The 19,842-nt window shown below is 34.9% G+C and overlaps 2 protein-coding genes across 2 annotated transcripts; one reads left to right on the forward strand and one right to left on the reverse strand.

Annotated features, from left to right (window-relative positions):
* Positions 1 to 1,116: 1,116 nt before the first annotated feature.
* LOC129451237 (uncharacterized) lies at positions 1,117 to 4,625 on the forward strand. Its single transcript, XM_055214306.2, has 5 exons — positions 1,117 to 2,027; positions 2,956 to 3,052; positions 3,130 to 3,240; positions 3,349 to 3,515; positions 3,610 to 4,625. The coding sequence occupies exons 1-5, from the start codon at positions 1,129 to 1,131 to the stop codon at positions 4,547 to 4,549; spliced, it is 2,214 nt and encodes a 737-aa protein (XP_055070281.2). The 5' UTR covers positions 1,117 to 1,128; the 3' UTR covers positions 4,550 to 4,625.
* Positions 4,626 to 4,916: 291 nt separating this feature from the next.
* LOC129451238 (sentrin-specific protease 7) lies at positions 4,917 to 19,229 on the reverse strand. Its single transcript, XM_055214308.2, has 10 exons — positions 19,133 to 19,229; positions 18,963 to 19,046; positions 9,666 to 9,749; positions 6,947 to 7,033; positions 6,735 to 6,809; positions 6,341 to 6,494; positions 6,144 to 6,255; positions 5,411 to 5,883; positions 5,131 to 5,323; positions 4,917 to 5,055 (listed from the first exon to the last, which is right to left on the reverse strand). Exons 1-9 carry the CDS (start codon positions 19,168 to 19,170, stop codon positions 5,258 to 5,260), a joined length of 1,173 nt encoding a protein of 390 aa, XP_055070283.1. The 5' UTR covers positions 19,171 to 19,229; the 3' UTR covers positions 4,917 to 5,055; positions 5,131 to 5,257.
* Positions 19,230 to 19,842: the final 613 nt, after the last annotated feature.

Raw genomic sequence — 19,842 nt, forward strand, 5'->3', positions numbered from 1 at the left:
AGTAAAACCATCGTAACCACAAAATACCATGGTTTTGACAAGCATGGTTTTCATAAACCATATTTAAACCGTGCGTTAGTGGAGCAAAACCATGGTTTTGTTCACAGTAATCAATACACCAAAATACATGGTTACTACACTTTTACCACAATTAAACCATTGTTAATTTTCATAAGGGATACTTTTTCCATACTTTGCGGATAGATTTGGACCAAACATTGGTAATTTCAATAAAAATGTAATGTCTTGTGTTGGTCCAGGGTCGTCATATGCCCGTGATGATCCAGGGACATCATATGCCCGTGATGATCCAGGGTCATCATGTGCGTGTGATGATCCAGGGTCATCATATGGACGTGTTGATCCAGGGTCATCATTTGCACGTGTTGATCCAGGGTCATCATATGCCCGTGATGATTTAGGGTCATCATATGCCCGTGACGATCCAGGGTCATCATATGCCCGTGACGATCCAGGGTCATCATATGCACGTGTTGATCCAGGGTCATCATATGCTCGTGACGATCCAGGGTCATCATATGCTCGTGACGATCCAGGGTCATCATATGCCCGTGATGATTTAGGGTCATCATATGCACGTGACGATTTAGGGTCATCATATGCACGTGACGATCCAGGGTCATCATATGCCCATGATGATTTAGGGTCATCATATGCCCGTGACGATCCAGGGTCATCACATGCCCATGATGATTTAGGGTCATCATATGCCCGTGATAATTTAGGGTCATCATATGCACGTGACGATTTAGGGTCATCATATGCATGTGACGATCCAGGGTCATCATACGCTGTGATGATTTAAGGTCATAATCTCTTACAATACAAACAATAATTTATCACTGAATTTGATTAGTAATAACAATAATAATATAATATATTGTGCTGACACAGGGATCTCAGTTAATCTATATTATTATTATTATTGTTGTTGTTGTTATTATAATATTTTTGTTATGAAATGTCTTGTGTTGTCTCAGGGTGATATTTTTTGTAGTTCACTTATAATCCAGTGATTAGCTTATCTAATGTACAATAGTAATAATAATAATAATAATAATAATAGTTATAAAAGTTGCTTTTTTCTCCCCAGAATGTAAAGAGAAAATGGAGGAGTATATAAAGAAAACCGTGTTGCGGGAAGAAAGACAAAAAGGAAAAAACAAAAATATTACAGTTGATGTCCATGTACTGAAGAAGGAAGAAAACCATGAGACATTCATCAAGAAAACACTTGAAACTATGAAAATGTTTAGGAACACAAATTCTGCAAGTCAGAAGGACAAGGAAAATGGATACTATTTTTTCTATTGTATCCGGTCAGGGAATCCCCTTGAAGGAAGTTACAAAAGTGCAGGATGTATGGCTTACACATCATTTAAGGTTAAAAATGATTGGCTGAGCCACAAAATCATTGTGCAGCATACCAGCAAAGAACACAATGGGCACAATGCAACTTGCGAAAAAGAAGGACACTTTCAAACAGTGTGTCCAGATTTGGTTAAACAGATTGAGGAATGGATCTCGCTGGGTGTCAAGCCAGATATCATTCTATTGGAAGCCCACAAATGGTCAAGGTCTCATGGACACAATGACTTGAACAACCGTCAGTACTTTGTTACTCCAAAGGACATTGAGAGTATTCACACATGTTTGCTACGCAGAAACCATTTGGATAAAAATGATGCTATTAGTTCAGCACAATTGTTAACTGGTCAGTGCAAGGACAATGTAGTTTTTTTTCAGCCTTTTTCCCATGAGAAGGATCTTATTATTATCCTTCAGACACCCAACATGAAAGAAAATCTAAACAGACATGGAAAGAACATTATATTTTTGGATGCCACTCATTGCGTCAACCAGTATAATTTTCCACTTTATACACTGGCTATAAGAGATGACTATGGCCATGGAGTTCCAATTGCCTTTATTATAACAAGCAGTGAGAAGGAGGCAACACTGGTAATGGCTTTACAGCAGTTTAAAAGAGTGTGTCCTGCACCAAGGTTTGTATATTTTCTAAATTTGTTTATAAAACTGTAATAGACGTCACCTCAGAAACACTGTTTAATAGTCTTTGAAGGTTTTGATTATTCTTTTTTTTTTTTACTAGAATTTAGTAAAATATATTTTTTTTAAAACAAATTAAATTTACTTAAAGCAGCAACATATTGACATATCAGCAACATTAGTACATATCTAACATTTTCAGTGTATCTTTAAAGGGCACCTATTGCATTGCTAAAATCGTCGTTTTGTGTGTATGATACGATGTGTTTGCATGGTTAATGGTTAAAAAACACATTATTTTCCACATACCGTACATTATTGTTGCTCCAGATATCCACTTTGTACAAAGCTTATTGATTTGAAAAGCGTTGTGTCCCTGATTGGCCAGCTAATCTGTACGTTGTGATTGGTCTGAATACCTCTGATGTCAGCCAGAAATGTGACACTCCTTAGCATGTTTGAAAGATTTGGTCACAATGCAATGCTAACAGGAGTTAACTTACAGGCTGTGAGTCAAAGCAGGAGGAATTATGATAATGACCGTTGTGTTGAAGTCAACCGGCCCAGGAAGTAAACTGTTGCCTACAATCTGTGTGTTTGTTGTAGTTCATGAAAAGAGATTTACGTTGGAGATGATAACTTGCGTTATCGTTTATATTGGGGTATTTACCTTTTGCATATATCATTACCATGTATTAATACACACTTACACATCAAAGAAAATATAAAATCATGAATCAGACAATAGGTGCTCTTTTACTACTGTGGCAGTTTTTCATGTCTTCCATATAAATACAAGCCCTGGCAGTGCCAGCTATTCCTTATTAGATTTTTGCACTTAGGTTATTTTATTTCTATGATGAGCGAGAGGAAGAGAGATGTACATTGTTTATTCATGTTGTTGGTATATTTTGTTTCCTTCAGGTGCTTTATGGTGGACAAGGATATGTGTGAGATTAATGCTTTGCGGAAAGTCTTTTCTGAGTCAGACATCCTTCTTTGCTGGTATCATGTCATGCAAGTACGTATATACACAAATGTATAATATTCTTTTTTTTTTAATAATGTAAGAACGTTATTGCATGTTACTGTTTTCAGGCTGTCGTCCGTTGGCTTACAAAGACAGACTCTGGAGTCAGTGGATCATCAAATATCGATGTTAGGACAGAAATTGTTTCTTTCGTCAAAAAGATGAAGCTTTGTACAACCGTATGTAAAAATTAACAATTCCTTTTTTTATTTACAGTATATTTTTACTTCAGGGCAACCAGCTAACTTAACATTAATCGGTTATGCTGTTTAATTTTGATAAAATAGGAACATGATTTTAAGTCAACTGCTGAGCAGTTCTTCACAAGGTTTGAAGATTTCCCAGCTCTTTGCTCATACTTCAGGGTTCACTGGCTGGAAATAGGACACATGTGGTCTGACTTTGGACGATGTTACGACCATGCTGCTTCTGATACAAACAATCTTGTTGAAAGGTATTTATTATTTAATCAAAGCTACATAAACTATAATTCTAAAAACAATGTAACGCAATCATATTAATAGATCTTTCTTTGCCTGTCTATTTAGATTTTTCCATCGCCTTAAATATCAGTTTTTGGGTGGGATTAGGAACCGTAGGCTGGATGATCTTATCAAAATTCTCCTTAAGAAGACGGATGGATACTTCCAGACCATTCAAGATTTGCATGCAGTTGGAAGAATGAAAAATGCTTCTTTGAAGTCAGGACAAATACTTGAATCAGCATCTAGATTGGTAGAGAAAGGTTGGGAGAAGGACATTCAGCTCATAGACCACGACATGTACATTTATGAAATTCCATCAGAACAAACCTCTGGTCTCTCCTACAAAGTTTGTCCTTCTGAAAGTTTTTGTAGTTGCCCAATGGGAATCAGAGGACATCGCTGTAAACACCTTGTACTTACTGATTTGCTAAGTAAAAATGTTTCTCAAAAGTTCCCTGCTTTGGATTTTCAATTAAATGCACATGCGACTGTAATTCAGCAAAAACAGCTTTACTCAGTTTTGTGCTTTGACACAAAAGAGGTGGATGTAAAAAGTTTATGTAATGAGAGAATTTACCACACTTCCGCTACAACGCTTCAATGTACCTGTTGTACATATTCTTATTATAAGAAATGTGCCTGCCTTCTCCTGGCATGTGAATTATTTGATGTCAAGATAAAAACAGCTGTATCTACTTTGGATCAAGACACATCGCTGCAAGAAAACATGAACACTGCAGCAAACCACTCTAAAACTGAAATAGAGATGTTAAATGAAATACTGGAGACTGTGAAGCAATGGCAGACAATTCCTAAGGACATCTGCCACAAAATTCAAGACTTGCATGACAATGTAACAAATGCTTGCATAACTGGACCTAAACTTCCAGAAGCTAATGTGGATTTGACAAGGAAGATAAGACCATTGTTTCCACACAGAGCAAAAAATGTTAAACGTTGTTATAGAAAAAATCTTAAAAGGCTAAATACTAAAGCTAAATAATAAATTGAATGCAAACATGAGAAACATTCAGGAGTAGTAGAATGTAAAATATAATTTGAAAAACTAAGTTCATTTAAACAAAATTGTACATATATATATAAGCAATGAAGTTAGCGTGACTGCTGTTTTAGTCTTTTATTTTAGAATTCTTTTTTTTTATTGTTTTAAAACAAAGTAAAATTGTCATCCTAGTGGCCATCAATATAAGGTCTCTAGATGTAAATGAAGCCATGTAAACAAGCACCATTTAACACTACCCTGGAACTATCAGAGTTTGTTTTGGAACAGTGAACTGTTATTGTTTTAAACTAAAAACGAATCTATTAACTACTGCTGTAGTTATGTTTGTTACAATTTAACATTGAGAGAGCTACTTAAACTGACTGATTAAAAATGAGATGACAACATCAAGAATTTGTGGTCCAAATGTATGTGTGATGAGACTAAAAGGGGATTCATCTCCCAGTCTTTCCCTCAGCAAGGACTGGAGGGTGCAGAGTGCATTCCTGTAAAGATGAGTGGACATATTAATAAGGTGCAAGAAATGGGTATAAGAACTGTTGTAGTGGAAAGCAACTTACTTTGCAACCTCTGCCTCTGCACTTGGAACAATTGTACCCATGTCTAGGTTGACATGTCGCCCAAGCGTTGCTCCCAGCTCCTGGGCTAAATCTGTGGCCTCCCCTTCACTGAGGGCAGAGAAGATGCTCATTTTTGTCTTAGCTTTTTTGGTCTTTGTAGTCTAAGCTCCTCTGGGAGATCCTCTTTACGAACCTTTGGATGAAACCAATTTGTTACCATGTTGTAAAACATTTTTATTTCTAGTTAGAGCAAATAGCTGTAAAGTTTGGATGTACAAACCCTAATCAGGCTTCTTAACATGTTGTTTGACATGTTTTCTGTAATGATTCTTCGTTTTATTTCATCCTGAGTGACTGTGTATTTCCTTTTCGTGCCTGGGACTGATAGCCTTCCCAGGACGGTGTAGCTTCTTCCCTGAGCTGTTTTGTTCTCTTCTCTTGTTGTATGTTTATTTTCTTTCTCTCTACATTCTATTTCACTTTCCTTGGTTATATTTTCCACTTGCCATTCCTCTTCACTTTCTTCTGCTTCGTTTTCCTGTGCTTCTCTCACTCTCTCAAAAATGTTTTCCTGTTTTTCACTTTCTTCTGCTTTGTTTTTCTCTGCTTCTCTCCCTCTCTCAAAAATGTTTTGCTGTTTTTCACTTTCTCCTGCTTCATCTTCCTCTGCTTCTCTTCCTCTCTCAAAAATGTTTTGCTGTTTTTCACCTTCTCTTTCTTCTGCTATGATTTCCTCTGTGTCTCTTTCACGTGCTGTATAGGCAAAACTCAGATTGATCAGGTTAATCATTAGTATTACACTTTACAATTAATGCAACAGTTTAAATTCATATCACCTGCCACTTTAACACAACAAAGTTATATTTGTGTACCAAAAACTATATTTAAATTTGTATGACAATGATAAGTGGTATCTGAATTTCGCCATCTAAATTAATTTTAATCTAATAAAAACCTAGTATTAAGTTTAACAAATATATTAGGATTATGCAATGTTGTATAAAACAAAACACCTTCTAAACATCTTCGCATTTTGTCCCTGATTTGTGCACGCCTTGAAAATGCATCTGCCAGCGTAAACCAGGTTGTACAGTCAAGCTCATTGATTAGTTCTTTGGGAGGATCCTTCAGGAAAGGAATGAAACAAATTTCTGATTAAAATGATTTAAACTTATATATAGTTCTAAAAGTACAAACGTTTAGAACTTACATTCAGAAAGTGCTCTGCACAGAGTAATACAAATATGCCACATTCAGAGCAGTTTCCCTGCTGTTTAGGTACCCGTACTTTCAGGGCTGGCATAGAAGCCGCCGAAAATGTCCGGGGCTTTTTTTGTGTGTTTTTCCACATTCCTGTTAAGTAACTGAAACAAAAACCATTAATAAATCCACAACCAATATGACAGGCACATTTTTTTAACTTTGTGTTAAAGCAAATCTTGTCCTAATTTTACTAAATTACTGTATGTTTACTATTATACAATAAAATGTAGTTCATCCTCAAATTAGGTTTACTCTTTTTTCTTTTTTTTTTACAAATTTATGACTTTGTATGAGTCAATGCTATTACAGTACATGCCGCAATCACATTTGGCAGAACCAACCTTCGTATATTTTGGAAAACCTCCATGCTATCACTCACTTGCGCAGGCTTGGAGTCTAGCATTAAAATGCAAGGCCTAAAAGTAAAACACAACTGATTAAAGAATTCCTGGATTAATAATATAACTGTAGGGACAACAGCATCTAATTTAACTTAAAAGTAAAATAAAACTTAAGTACAATTTAATTACTCATATGCAACATAAACATCTACCTCTTTTCTACCATTTTTCGCCCAGTTTTGATATATTCCCCTTCTTCATTTCCAGGGAAGCACACAATCATGAGTCTCCAGTGATTTCTGAAAAAAAAATGTAAACACTTTTATAGACGATATAAAAAATTACATGTACCATACACAGTAAAAGGGGCAATTATTTATTCGATTACAAACATTTTAAAATGGACATATAGAATAAAAAGTATATTCAACTTGTTCTTGATGTGAATTACCAATCATAGTTGTTCAGAAAGCTATAGGTTTAATGTTTTAAAGTGAAATGATCTGTTATTCTGTATGATTTTGTGTTATTCTGTGAACTCCTGTCGTATCCCAAATTGCTAATAAAAAATACTGTTGTATTTGCAATAAAGATCAAAACAACAAAAAGATGCAAAGAATAGTACAGCCATGGAAAAAAAGAGACCTCTCCACATTTGCATTTTCTATTTCTACATGTAATATGGCCATTCTAGTTTAGTGACTGTTGTATTTTAACATAAACAAACTCAGTAGTGAGTGACAAAGTCACATAACAGTAATGTGAAAGACAGGATGATAAGAGTTATGAAAGTTGTGAATAAAATTCCATAAAATATTTACTCAAAACAGCATGTAAAACCATTACTATTGTGTGTATAGTACATAATAGTTGTTCAAAAAGCCGACAGCATATCTATCTCAAGCCCTATTCGGACGGGATTAGTTTTACAGTGGGACCTCAGAGAAAATCGTGTTTCTCAGAGGTCCTCTGTGTTTTTAATCCCGTCCGAATCGGCCATGCAGTGGCGGATGCAGAACGTGACATATGGGTGGGCATGGATTAAGTCCGGGTGGGCCTGAATCTATGGGTGTCACTTTTGAATAAGAAACTATAACAAGTCTATAAAATTCGTCAAAACTTCAGAACACTAATTTAAACAGCATACACACACACCCGAACTGCATGTCACATTTTTGACATTATTGATACTTTAAATTGTAATGCAACGTGACATTTATTAAGCCTTTTTGGTAAAAAAAATATTGGGCTCTAATAGCTTACAAAAAAGAACCTGCACACAGTGACAGGAAATATAAATGAACCCAAAAAAAACTTATACTTTTTTAAATAACCTATTAAAGTGTTTAAATAAATACGGCTACTAAATGCTTAAAATGAAGCTTCTAACATCATATTCTCTTCATGCAAATCACTAAAAATATATTTTCGTTCTCACATATTTAAGTTAACTTACTAAATAAAGAAAGAAAAAGGGAATTGCTAGAATAATGTTAGACTCTGGAGTTAAACGAAATGACAAATAAATAAAAATTTTATATACTTTTTGATGAGCACAAGAGCAAGCCTACTCGTGAAGAGCGGAGCTAAGGAGCACGCATATCAGACGTGAACGAAAGGAATAATGGATTTAATGCTTTCACTTCATTTCCTGACAGTTTCACTTGTTAGTGAGGATAGTAATGGCTAACAAGATGACGCCGAATTACATACAACATAATTACCTAACTAAATCTGAGAGAATGCAAACACATTACAATATTTTTTCCTCCGCCCGACGGCCAAGGCGCATCATTTTTTTTTTAGCCCGACAGGAATTCGCCATAGCCTGTAATGGACGTCGGGCAAGCGATTTTGCGAGGTTTGTTTTGTAGAAAGACTTTCTTTAAAGTGAATTTCGTTTTGTATAAATTGTGTCTTAATATTAATCAATGTTTGATCAAACAATTGCCTCGATTTAATAAATAAGAAGCAAACCAAGAACGTCTGTGGTGTGGATTGAAGTGAACCCACTATATTTCCGCAGCCTACGTCTTTCTGCTTTAATGCATTTCTTAAATTAATGTCTCAATTACACAGTAGGCTTATAGGTTGTTATGATAGGCTATTTGTTGCTTAAAAGCAATAGGCTATATTGTATAAAGTGTAGCAATAAACGTGGCGTGACTTATAGTGCTGCTATATCGCTATATCAAACAACATCACTATGATCAGATGTTTTCTTTCTATTTTTTACCCCGCTGTCATATTTGTTGTGTGTTTATGTTGTTGAGAGGAAAGCGCGCAGCACATATTTATAACGTGTTGTTATTCAAAATACGTTTTCTACTTGCTTGCAAAAAAAGTTCTCAAAGTGATCATGGCTGAAAGCTGCTCGGGAATATTTCATTATAACGCAACATTCAACATCCATGTCTGTGTTTTTCTCTGACGACCTCGGTAAAAATTCCAGAGCAATTTACCTACTGTTTTTCACCAAAGTCAGAAGTCCTCTGAGAAATTGTATCCCGTCCGGATGCAAATGTATGTGTTTGCCCGCAATATCTTTTGAAAACGCGGTTCTTTTCGTGTTTTGGCCAACGTGATCTGCCGCAAGGTCTTACTAACGCGCGTACATACTTCCTGAGTCCCATTCATTCAGATCATATCACTCACTGTCTCTTGCTATTTTGACTGTTAAGTCCCATTTCAAATGGTCTGCCAATAAATGCTGAATATATATTTTTGTGGAATTGAAGAAATTTTGGTAGTCGTTCACAGAATGAAACACAAACAACAATTTTACCTTGAAACATATGTAGGCTTTGTATGTAGGCTTTTTATTCAACAACATTGGTTTAGTTGCACAACGTCTACATTAATGTGAAAAGGGAGTAAAAACAGTAAATAATAAAATATGTTAATGAGTAAGTAAAAAAAATAAGTTCTCACCCAAAGGCATTTTCAACTATCAAAAGATAGTCCTTACGAAAAATGTCCTCATGCTTTGTCCATCTGATGACATCTGTGTACCCACTATAATTGCACAGATGACATTGTAAAGAGCATATCCGTGGTTATAATGTAATTTTTTAAAATACAATTCAGAGTATAGGCTACTTATGACAGTACATAGATTTTTAATGCCATGCAGAGCATCTAAAAACATACCTGTCCCTGGACCACAAAACCAGTCAAGGGTAATTTTTTATCGATATTTATATTAGTGATGCACCGATCATTTAAATAAAACGATATCAGATATTAAAAAATAAATAAAAAATATTGGGTTGTTTTGGCTGGGTAGCTATTGGACAGGACACATTTCTGGGTTAAAATGACCCAAATGATGGGTTGTTTTAACCCAACTGCTGTTCCGCTGTTCCGATACCCATTTTAATTTATTTTTTTCTTAAGCAACACACAAGATAGACTAAAAGAGTACTGTACATGAACAAGATGTTAATTTGCTTGTTAACAGGCTTAAATAGCCTTAAAAAAATTAGAGATAAGAACTGCATAAGGCATAAGGATCAAACATGCAACATACTGGCAATAGAATTAGAATAAGTTGTTCTATAATGTATCTATCAACAGTGTTGGGAAGGATACTTTCAATACGTATTTTGTTACAGAATACACCCCCCCCCCATTTTTTTTTTTAATTAATCTGGGCCCGGTTCCCCAAAACGTTCTTATCACTAAGTAGTTCTTAACCTATTCCTTAACCTCTCTCTTAACTCTATGGCACGATTCCCAAAACGTTCGTACGCTAAGTATATCTTCTGTAAGTCACACTTTCGTAAGGTTGGTCAGGGCTGCGTTTCCCGATAACGTTGACTCTTAGCGCGCTACGAAGACTGTTAAGTTAAACCTTAACTACAGGTTTACCTTTTCTAGGCGTGTTTCCCGAACTGTACCTTAGCGGGTTTCTTAAGGTATTCCTTCTTACGTACGACGTTACCAGGTGCTGTCCATGGCGATGGTGCTGAATAGGTTGATATCGATTGCTCGACAATCAATTGTTCACTTTATGTAATAGGTACTTCGCTGCGAGAGCGGAGTTATTTATTAAAGAAACATTTTAGAAATAGTTCAAGTTACATTTATTAGGAATATCTGGTAAAAATATTTCAAATTGCAAACAACTAAATATAAACCTTGTATATTTTATTTTATATCAAACCCATGCAAACCCCGCAACTTCATGTCCAAAAGTATAATGCATAAACTGCTCCAATTCATCCATTATTCATTAACTTTAACAGATGATTTATATTAGGGGTTCCCAATAAATGCGTTGCCAACATAATCGTTGCACAGGGGAATAAGGTGGTCATGCAAGTCACCTGGCTTGGCTGTGCATTACACTTAAAATATATAAAAACAAATTGTTGTTCAATAGTTCACGCGTTTATTGTGCTTGGACACTGGATGTTTACAATGCGGATAAAGCGGACGCATTTCTGGAGCCGCGCCTGTCTGTTTACCTTAATATAACATTAAAATATATGATATATAAATATATACTATGATTGTTTTAGATTTTAGCTTTGATTAGTTTTAATGTGGAAAATTTGTTGACCTTATACAAGCAATAATCAAGTGGAGTAGTTTCTTTTGAGTGTTTATAAAGAATATGACATGCAGCTGCCTCAAAGTTAGAAAACATTAAAAAACTTCGATACAAAGTCGACTTAACATCAATAATAATAGTTAGGAAAATCCACAATTATGATTTTGTGATGAATGTGGCATGCGATTTTACTTGATTTGTTTTTTTGCAGCTAAAATAGCCGGTAAACTAAAGATTTAACGGATTTGAAATGCACAAAAGAAATAGTAAGATTCGCTGTATATCTAGCTGCCACCTATTACTCCTCCAACCAAACTCTTTTTTTTTTTATAGTTTCTTAAGCCTGTAATAATAGTTCGAAGCTGATGTTCCTTTCGAAAAAAATATTAATCTAACAACCATCAGTGTAATAATGTGTAATTATGTTTCATTCTTTAAATAAAAAAATGCCTAATTTAACACGGTGTTTTTTTTTTACAGATATTTAATTATATAGACTGAAATCTACACAAGCTTTTATCACAGTGATGGCCCCTAGCGGAGTCAAGTGGGATAAGGTATAGCTAAGAGTCCTCCAGACCAACCTTCCGAGCGAATGACTTACAGAAGGGATACGTAACTAAGAACGTTTCGGGAAACACGTATTAACGATAAGGTACAGCTTAAGGTACAACTTAAGAACGACGTAGAGCTAAGAAGGTTTCGGGGAACGCAGCCCAGAGCATGTAAGCGGAGCGGTTTCCTAAAGAATCAGCTTGCTCGAACCGCAAATATGCATTAGGGCTACCCTCGAATAATATTTTTTTCTGGGCAGATAATGTGAAGAAATATAATATTTTAATTAAATTCAGGCGGGTGGCGGTTGAACCAATCAAATGGAAAAAAATCGATTGTTAAATTGTGTTACCTACATCAGTAAAAAAAACAAGCACATATCGGACAGTAATTTGGCTAGTTGCGTCTATGCTTGTTGCTTTGTTTTGTTTTAATAATAGCCTATCAGGGATAGCAACAACTCGCGTCTAGTTGCAGCACCTGGGCAGCGCCAGATGTTCAGAACGCAAGAGCTAAACTTCTACAAGCTCAGTAACACCCACAGCCATATTAAACCATTTTAAAACATTATTTAAAAGAACTTACCCAAACCATTAAGCAGACATAGAATTTAGATGTAGGTAACAATAAATAATAATAATAATGCAATGTAATATAATTTGTTCTTTACAGAGAAAACTGCAACAAGGGAGATAAAGAGTTTTTCCCTCCCAGCGTCCTCAATTATTTGTGTCAAATGCATTTAAAATAAAACATTTAATTTAATCCCTTTTATTTAATACATTTTAAATGGATAAAAACTAATTAAGCTGTAAGAATGTCAATCTGAAACATAACTGCCATTTATCAGCATTGATACGCTTCGATTTTAAAGAAACGCCGAGTCTATTCATTTCGAAAGTCCACCGTGCATGTTCACATTAGTAACAACCCCCAAACTTGCTTGCCTGCTAATAAATGGTCAAGGTTTGTCCGCTAATTTTTCTTACCTTCTTTTCTTTTGCTGAGTACGGAGCCCGTCTCAAGACATGGTAGAACTTTAAAAAAAAATCGTTGCCACGTTTTATTAATTCGTTCCCTTGTTTAAGCTAAATCGTGGCCACGATTTATTTATTCGTTTTCTTAATTAAGCTAAATCGTGGCCACGTTTTATTAATTGAAGAGTTTCGTTGTTGGGTTGTGCATTCCAATTAATATCAATTCAACTGCAGTTGGTTTGTTTTGATTTATACCTTCACAACTTAAAAAAATACAGCTAAGTAGCACCATAGAACAAAATAATAACATGATAACATAATAATAAACGTTTTGACAAAAATGTAGAAAAATGGATTTATCTCGTTTTTGCAACGAAACTCTTCAATTAGTGCCCAGGATTTCATTAAAACCATCGGGACATTAACATAATGCAGCTTAACACATCAATACAGTGATATTAAAAGATCAAATTCACTAAACACATTATTAATGACGCATACTACCTGCAGTTTTATAAATTCCTGCCCAGAATTTTATAAAAATCATTGGAACATGCTTATAGCAGCTTAATGCATTAATACATTGCTATTAAGGATAAAATACCTTATAGGTCGTAACTCCTGCCCAGAATTTCATAAAAAAAAAACATTTGGGCTGCGTTCTCCGAAACTACCTTAACGCTACGTCGTTCTGAAGTTGTACCTTAAGCTGTACCTTATCGCTAATACGTGTTTTCCGAAACGTTCTTAGGCCCGGTTCCCCAAAACGTTCTTATCGCTAAGTAGTTCTTAACCTATTGCTTAACCTCTCTCTTAACTCTATGGCACGATTCCCAAAACGTTCGTACGCTAAGTATATCTTCTGTAAGTCACACTTTCGTAAGGTTGGTCTTGACCATTCGTAAGCTCTCTCTTAGCGTTGTTTTAGAAATCAGCGCAGTACAAGTCAAACTATGGTATGCTGACAATGATTTTATGTTATGGACATTTTTAAGACTTATAATAAAATATGTTTGCAATGGATACAGGACTATTTATGCAGTTGACTTTATTTGGTATCAGAACTAATGAATCAAAGACGGCGCCGGTGTTTGTTTCCTCTATGTTTATAGCGTTTTCATCACGTTACATTTATAATTTATTTAGAAAGATTAAAGATTTCAATTGGTTATACTAAAAAGCAATAATATCATGTATTCTATTATACAATTTATTAAATATTTAATATTTGACAGTTTTATGTCTTTTAACATATAGCGTGTCTTTTTCTTTTCTTTTTTTCTCTACTGTTTGTTTTAAAACTGTTATGTTTCCAAACATAATAAATATATATTATACATATAATATGATTCATACTGTAAAAATAATTGACTTACAATCAAGAACAATCAAGATACATTACATAAATGCACACATATACATCTCAGTAGCTATTAAAACGTTCAATGTATATAAAGAATAAACGTATAATGTGATAAAAACGCTATAAAAACACTAAAGGGAAACATAAAGGGAAACACTGAATTATTTAGTTTAATTTATTACTGCATCACGTTAATGTCCCAATATGTTTTTTTAATTCTGGGCAGGAATTAAAAAATTGTATATGAAGTATGACTCATTAATAAGGTATATATAGGTATAACTTGATCTTTAAATAGCACTGTATTGATGCGTTAAGCATCACATTAATGTCCCGATGTTTTTTTTTTGTATTATTCCGGAGCAGGAATTAATAAAACGGTTTAAGACCCAAGATGTATGAATTTGATCCTTATATAGCAATGTATCAATGCGTTAGCTCACCTTATGTTCCAATGTTTTTTATGAAATTCTGGAAAGGAGTTAATAAAACTGTATATACACGACCCATAAGGTGTATTAATTTTATCCTTAATAGCAATGTATTAATGCATTTAGCTGCTATAAGCGCCACTATTCCGATAATTTTAATGAAATTATGGGCAGGAATTTATAAAACTGCATTTAGTATGCGTCATTAGTGAATTTGATCTTTTAATAGATCTGTTAGCATTGTGTTAATGTCCCGATGGTTTAAATGAAATTATGGGCACTAATTAATAAAACGTGACCACGATTTAGCTTAATCGTGGGAACGAATTAATAAAACGTGGCCACGATTTAACTTAAATGAGGGAACGAATTAATAAAACGTGGCCACGTTTTAATAAATCGTGGGAACGAGTTGCTAATTCGTGGCTCCTTGTTGTTCTGCATTTACGTACAGTTGTTTGTTAGCTTAGACCCACTGATACGGAGTTCCGTATATGATTCAAATGAACAATGTATTTCCACGACATCCACATGTTTTAGGCTAATTCATAATTTGAAATAATGATAATTGTAATAAGTAATTACGAAATATTATAATAATTCGTTCCAAGGAACGAACTGTTATGAATATTGGGAACGAATTCTTAATTTATGGCCATACTTTAGACTAAGAAAAATAATTATTGATTATGTCCATAGTGTAGCATAAAAGATAACTTTGAAATTTGTGGCCATGATTTTGTCTGCATGTCATCATGATCGGATTCGGGGCTTCATTCAACATGAGAATCTTACCTTACTTACTTTTATCATTATTACAATGATAAAATTTAGGCTACAGGCCGATGTGCGTTTTATTTGTCTTTTTAAGACCTTGCGGAAACCCTAATATGATATTCATGTTATAGTTTCATGAAAACATGCAGACTTTTCAACAACATACACAATGAAGCTAGCAATTCAATTAGTTAAACTTATTATATAAATTCAAATTGTGCTGGTTAATCCATTGATGTGAAAGATTATTAATTGAATAGTTCTGCTATTGTATGTAATGTTTAAATAATCAGAAAATAATTCATTTTAGTGCTTTCTACCATGTGTATTGTTTCCAATCAGCTTTAAGAAAAAGAAAACAGAAAGAAGCTGAAATCAGCTGCTAACATGGGCGAGGCTAGCCCATTTTTAGGGGTGCTTCAGCACCCCTAAAAAGGAGCTCAGCACCCCTAAAACTTGGGGCAAGAAATTTAATTATTCTAAAATGTTCGTTCGTCTTTGACCAGGTAAATAATGTCCAAAACATACTCCGTAGTTTGTGGTTTAAAATGTATAATAAGGTAGAAAATGAAAACCTCCCCGCTTAGCAAATGGTGTCATCCTCTTCTTCTACTTCTCTGTACCTGCATCGCTTCTTAACCCGTCCGTCATTCAGCGCGAAACACACGCAGAGTGAGAATCAGTTAAAAGTGTTGTGGTGCAACTTTTTTGTTCAAATCTTACAAAATGTTTACGTTATGTTTGTAATGAGCGAGTACATCACGAATCAATCTTCCAAGCCGTGTTTTTGTCTTATAATAATCACCATGGTACACGTATAATAAGTGTTTATTTTCGGATTATTTTAGTCCGGCGGGTACCCGCGCGCTGCGGAGTAGTACAGTACCTGGGTGACTCGTCCATAGACTTAAATGGAGAGAAGTAGCGCCGGTTACAATGTTCTTCCGCAAGACGCATGCAGTTTTGTGCATCTCAGTGGGTAGTTTCATACGTGTGTCTCCGTTGTTAAAGTTTATTGTATGATTTATCGTTAATTTGAGACTTATTTTAACAATCGGGAGTCATGTAAACATGACATCACGTGCGTCTTTTCTGGTCAGTCGTCATGAAAACATGGCGTTTGGAACAGAGTGAAAACAAACTACATATCACTGTATACCACCAGTAGGCTACCGGTAAGTTATGTGTGAAATCACTGTCTGACTAGGGATGGGCGATATGGCCTAAAATCCATATTGCGTTACACATTGCAGCCACTTGCGATAGCGATATGTATTGCGATATAATAATTTCAATAGACTCGTTTCAGAACAGGTTATATAGACCCTTACAAAAGCCAAACTGCTAAAAACGTAAGTAAAAGTAAACCGTTATGGCCAGATTAGTCTTGTTACCTCTCTCTCTCTATATATATGGCATGTTTCACAATTACTAGACCATAATGCCAATTTCGCACGTGGAGCAGCAGTTAACTTATGGAACTTATGGCTTAAATCCAAAAAATAGATGTTGCATCAGTCTTTTTCACGAGTTCCTCTGTTTCGCTGACACTTTCATCCATGTTTATTCGGCTGCAGCTCGTGGCTCTAAAGATCGCGGGTAGATTGTGTCATCAACATGCATTATCGCGATAGTGCAATAGATTTAAAATCTCTATCATATGCCAATTTTCTATCGTTTATATTGCATATCGTTTATATTGCCCATCCCTACATATCAAACTAGACAATACATTTTTAGTTTGTCACATGCAGACTAATATGAAGGGGATAACGTTTTTAACCCTTAGTGCAGGAGTCACAAGTGTTTTGTTTTAGATCAGTAATTCTCAAAGTGTGGTCCGCGGACCAAACCCACCCAGTGGTCCGCCAAAAGATCACCTAAACTAGGCAAGTGTCTACAATCGTCACTTATTTAAGTAGATTTTTAATGCACTTGCGAAACTGTGATATAATTTCTTGCCATTCTGTTTTAATAACGTAAAAATGGATCGGTTGGCTAAACCAAAGAGGAGTCAAAAGAAAAGATCAAGCGTCAACTAAAAGCAGCTAAAAATCCACATATCTATTAGTTTTGTAATGTACTAGTTTTTGTTCATGTGTAAAATCCCTGTAATTTCAGTGATTTTGGACATTAAGGGTAAATTTTTTTTTAGTATTTTATTGTAGTTACAACCATAAACTTCATTTACCCACCACCTCAGTTTTAAACTAATGGCTCTTTGGAATGACATTAAGTCGGACCTAGGCTGTTATACTACCGTATGTTTAATTGCATTTTTTTTCACATGTGTAGTTTGTTGTTCATATTAAGCTGCAACTCATTTCACATTTACTTTTTCAAATGAAATAAAATTCATATAATAATTTCTGAACATAGCATTGCATTTGTTTTCAAAAAATTAGTTTTTGACTTGAAACAGTTGCATAGTAAACTTAAACTTAGCTTATCCTTCCTATTTTGTTGTTTTTTGGGGGAGTGTTAGAGTGGGATTCTGTTAGGTGGTCCTCAGAAAAAAATTGGAAGATAAAGTGGTCCTTGGGCTGAAAAAGTTTGAGAAACACTGTTTTAGACATATAGTAAAGGTAATGGTTAAATTAAAGGACTGTTAAAAGAAAAGCTGCAAATTAACAAACTATTAATAAACCTACCATATGTTGTAGGCATAAAAGTTATAAATTAGGAGATTTGTCATTTTGACAAAGGCTTAAAACGATACACTGTATATTCACATAAAACCATACCCACACTGCTGGTGTAGCCCACCTGAGACTTTAATATGGCATTAATGGCAAAAATGTGCTAGCTCACCATTAATTAGAAATAAAAAGTTTGGCAAAAAAAATGCATCTGAAAACTCATCAGATTGATGCTCTAAAATATGTTATTTTAAAAAAATTCTAAGGGGGAGCATGCTCCCGGACCCTAGAGGGGTAATGTTCTTCTCATCTTTTTCACCCCTGACCCATTTTCATGCCTGAAAGGTCTCCAAAAAAATCTTTATTTTGGAGTTAGTTGAACCAATGTTAAAATGATAGCTATTTTACAATAGATATATAATTGGTTTCAGTAGGAAAAAAGAGCGGGTGGTGGGAGGCAGCGGAGCTCATTGGGTGCTCAGCACCCCTAAAGCTCTAACCCTAGAATCGCCTCTGGCTGCTAATATATGAATTACTTTACAAAACGTTTTAAATAATGACCCACATGGCTCAATTTTTTTATAATGAACACTCCATAATACTCCATTTAAAAATAAGAATTGTTAGTATGGATTTCATTGGGAATTTAAAGTTGTCTAAAGAAGTCCTAAGCAACTGCATCCACTTACAAAAATAAAGTTTTTATTACAGTAGGAAATGTACAAAATATCTAGATGGAACATGATCTTTACATAATATCCTAATGATTTTAAGGCATAAAGAGAAATGTGATAATTTTGACACATGTATTTTTGGCTATTGCTACAAATATACATGTGCTACATATGACTGGTTTTGTGTACCAGGGTCATATAGAGAGAAACTGGCAGTGTAAATACATTTAATCTCATAACATATGACTAACTCTTACCTGTTTTTCAGCTTACTGTAAAAGTGCACTGGGTAGATCAAAGATTTTCGCCTGCTATGTGGTCGTAATTCATCATGAACAGATCTGGAAATATGTAAAATTAGATAAATGATTGATGAGATTATTTGATAAGAATATTTGATGTGCAGCTTGTAAATCAGGAAAAATACCTCAACTGAATGTCCATAACAATGTCATTCAGCCACATCCCATCATTTAATGTCGCCAATGACTCTTCTGTTAATGAGGGCACATCAAAGGATCTAAAAAAAAATATATATATATATATATATATATATATATATATATATATATATATATATATACACATACATACATACATACATACATACAAATGCACACCCTTTCATACAAACGTTACAAGTGCAGTTTCTGGTTTGAATAAAGACTTTACCCTTTTTCTTTCTCCATGAATGATCACTTCTGATGCTGACTCTTCTCGATTCTGAGAATTCTTATGAATAAAGAAAAATAATATGAGCAAATAAAAAAATACAGTGAACAATAGTTGTTATTTAAGGACAGTGATCAATGATTGTATGCATTATATTACATTAACTAAGGAGAGATGACCCTGGATCAACACGTGCATATGATGACCCTAAATGGTCACGGGCATATGATGAACCTGGAACATCACGGGGCATATGATGACCCTGGATCGCCACGTGCATATGATGACCCTGGATCGTCATGGGCATATGATGACCCTAAATCATCACGGGCATATGTTGACCCTGGATCATCACGGGCCTATGATGACCCTGGATCAACACGTGCATATGATGACCCTGGATCGTCATGGGCATATGATGACCCTAAATCATCACGGGCATATGTTGACCCTGGATCATCACGG

Source organism: Misgurnus anguillicaudatus, chromosome 8, assembly GCF_027580225.2.
Source record: "Misgurnus anguillicaudatus chromosome 8, ASM2758022v2, whole genome shotgun sequence".
In the NCBI taxonomy this organism is placed as follows: Eukaryota; Metazoa; Chordata; class Actinopteri; order Cypriniformes; family Cobitidae; genus Misgurnus; species Misgurnus anguillicaudatus.

Coding starts and splice junctions, on each gene's coding strand:
- LOC129451237 (XM_055214306.2), top strand. CDS start 1,129: ATGGAGGAGTATATAAAGAAAACCGTGTTGCGGGAAGAAAGACAAAAA. Junction 2,028..2,955: donor AGAGTGTGTCCTGCACCAAG/GTTTGTATATTT, acceptor TGTTTCCTTCAG/GTGCTTTATGGTGGACAAGG. Junction 3,516..3,609: donor ACAAACAATCTTGTTGAAAG/GTATTTATTATT, acceptor CTGTCTATTTAG/ATTTTTCCATCGCCTTAAAT.
- LOC129451238 (XM_055214308.2), bottom strand. CDS start 19,170: ATGTGGCTGAATGACATTGTTATGGACATTCAGTTGAG. Junction 9,750..18,962: donor TACAGTAAGCTGAAAAACAG/GTAAGAGTTAGT, acceptor GTGCAATTATAG/TGGGTACACAGATGTCATCA. Junction 6,256..6,340: donor GTGCAGAGCACTTTCTGAAT/GTAAGTTCTAAA, acceptor CCTTTCCTGAAG/GATCCTCCCAAAGAACTAAT.